The 2692-nt window shown below is 36.6% G+C and overlaps 1 protein-coding gene across 1 annotated transcript; it reads left to right on the top strand.

Annotated features, from left to right (window-relative positions):
* Positions 1 to 997: 997 nt before the first annotated feature.
* LOC120781740 lies at positions 998 to 1602 on the top strand. Its single transcript, XM_040113973.1, has 2 exons — positions 998 to 1341; positions 1403 to 1602. Exons 1-2 carry the CDS (start codon positions 1078 to 1080, stop codon positions 1565 to 1567), a joined length of 429 nt encoding a protein of 142 aa, XP_039969907.1. The 5' UTR covers positions 998 to 1077; the 3' UTR covers positions 1568 to 1602.
* Positions 1603 to 2692: the final 1090 nt, after the last annotated feature.

Genomic DNA, 2692 nt, shown 5'->3' with positions numbered 1-2692 from the left:
AATAATATAAGGGCTGACATAACAAATAAACTTAAGAACACACTATTATCTTTAAAAATTGACAGTGCAACACGAATGTCAAGAAATATTTTCGGAATTAGTGCTCAATATATAAGTGCGGCTGAAATAAAATCTGTTATCTTGGGAATGATTGAGTTGAAAGGACAAGGGTCGAGTGGAGCGAAAAATCTTGCAGCTGAGGTGGTGAAAGTGCTTAATATTTATAGTATTAATTTAAATCAAATCGTCTCCATTACTTCTGACAACGGAGCAAATATGGTTAAAACAACCAATATTTTATCATTTGTTTCCGAGGAATATATTGAAAATGACGACGAAGAGTGCACCAACGATGATTATCTAAACAAAATTGAATGTGTAGAAACCATACCACATGTATTAATAGGCAATATACAAGTTTGTCGTTGTGCTGCACATACAGCGCAACTGGTTGCTATTGATGTTACTAAGTCATTGGACATATTGAAGTCGTTATTGAATTGCAGAAATTTGACAAAATATATAAAAAAAACGTCCAACGGGTATCGTGAAATATTTGAACTGAAAAAATTGAAAATGCCACAACTTGATTGTCCAACCAGATGGGGATCTACCTTTACAATGTTAGAAAACTTGATAGAAGCGAAAGACATTTTAAGCAAAATTGAATCCAATAAAAACAAAACACCGGAAGAAAATTTTGATATAGATTCATCGTTTTGGGAATTTATTGAGACTTATTGCAAAGTGTTTAGCCCCTTGCAAAAAACAATAAAAAAATTTCAAGAGGAACAATTGCATTACAGTAATTTCTACGCCCAATGGCTTAAGCTGAAAATATCTACGGAGAAAATAGTAAGAGAATCAAGTCAGCAATTAACAAAAACGATTGGAAATCAAATTATAAGTTCTATAGAAAAACGAACCGAAATATTGTTAAAAAACAAATTTTTAATTTCGTGCTTGTTTTTGGATCCCCGGTTTCAGCATATATTGTCCTTGCAACAAAAAAATGATGCAATCATTCATTTGAAATACATTTGGGACAGACTATGTAGTTTAAACCCTACTGGCAATATGTGCACAACTCCGAACTCCTCCAAAACTCAAATGGAAAATTATTTTTTTGATGAAGAAGACGCATTGTTGGAGGCATACCTATCGCAAGGGGTTCAAACGGAAGGAAACAGTACTATGGATGTTTATTCCAAAATTGAAAATCTCCAGCTTCCATATCAAAGGCTTGACACTGACGTATTAACTTACTGGAAGGAAAAGCAGTACACAGATCAGGAGTTATACGCCATAAGTAATGTTTGTTATGCTGTACCACCAACTCAGGTAAAATGCGAATGACGTAATTAATTGAAGCATTTTTATTCTTTTGATTATTTTATAACAGGTATCAATCGAACGAGCATTCTCCGCGCTCAGACTGGTGCTTACTGACTACCGCAACCGCTTAAGCCAGGATGTTCTTGAGAACATATTATTGGTCAAACTAAATCCCAGTTTTTTGGACCATGCCATCGACACCTTGCCTCTTTTTGAAGATGAAGATGAATAATTTAAAATTATAATGTTTTTTTTAATATACATATGTACATACACGTTTAATCATTGAAGTTTTTATAAAAATATACATTTGTATGTACTTCTTTTCTCAACTGCTTATTTTACTTATGCTTCTAATTGAAAGCAGCAGCGTCAAAATCAAAAATCAAAAGCAACAATAAGTCGAATGCCTCGTTTTTTGAGGCTTCGACTGCTGACGACTTCCGAAAGAACTTCTAATTGCAAGTAAAAGCAAAAGAGCAAAAAGAACAAGACGGCGACTGCCGGTGACTTCCACGAATCGGACGCTTCTTGCTTTTTTCGACTTACGCTGCTGATCGAAAGCAACAGCGACAAAAATCAAAAGCAACAATAAGTCGAATGCCTCGTTTTTCGCGACTGTGACTGCCGACGACTGTCAAAAGTTGTCGATAGCTGCTGCGGCAACTTATGTATACAATCGAAAGCTACAGCAAAGCAGAAAGCAGAAAAACGAATAACGGCGACTTATGCTGATTTGTGATTTTCGTAACTGTTTGATTTTTGTCTATGCTTCGACTGCGACTTCTGATTTTTTCAGAAGCAGTAGCAGAAGCAAAATCATATAAACTGAAACTTGCCGCAGTTTTTTAAACGCTGGTAGCCACTTTACGCTCGCGGTTACCAATACATCCATACATTTCATTTGCCCATCTCTGGTTTAGGCAAAGGCTTCGATGTTGAAGGAGTGACGTCGTAGTCTGAAGGTAAGCTTTCATAACTTATTAGTTCTCTTCGTTGTCGTTGCCGATTTATTGGTTTGGTGTCGGTGCTACTTTGAGCGGGCGATTCTTGTGTTTGTGCATATAGAGCAGAGTTGTTACGGGTGACAGCTGAGTAAGATGATATAACCTGCATGAAATATTTCTGTGTCGCATGCTGGCACTTTGAGGTGAATACCTGCACTTGCCTCTTGGGCTTGTGTTTGTGGTAGCTCTACTCCCAGTTGTGAAGTTGGTGCATTTGACTTTGTCAAGTTTAATTGATCAGAGATCATAGCTTTCGTCTCTTCATATTGGTCAAGGGAATTTTCATATTTGGCGTAAGCCGAGGTTTTTAAATTTTCCGGAAGATCCGAATCGTCAGTTTCTACACACAA

The sequence above is a fragment of the Bactrocera tryoni genome, unplaced genomic scaffold (genome assembly GCF_016617805.1).
Source record: "Bactrocera tryoni isolate S06 unplaced genomic scaffold, CSIRO_BtryS06_freeze2 scaffold_7, whole genome shotgun sequence".
Lineage (NCBI taxonomy): Eukaryota > Metazoa > Arthropoda > Insecta > Diptera > Tephritidae > Bactrocera > Bactrocera tryoni.
The sequence above is the reverse complement of the archived record's forward strand: the minus strand, read 5'-3'. Positions and strand labels throughout refer to the sequence as shown.

Coding starts and splice junctions, on each gene's coding strand:
- LOC120781740 (XM_040113973.1), top strand. CDS start 1,078: ATGTGCACAACTCCGAACTCCTCCAAAACTCAAATGGAAAATTATTTT. Junction 1,342..1,402: donor ATGCTGTACCACCAACTCAG/GTAAAATGCGAA, acceptor ATTTTATAACAG/GTATCAATCGAACGAGCATT.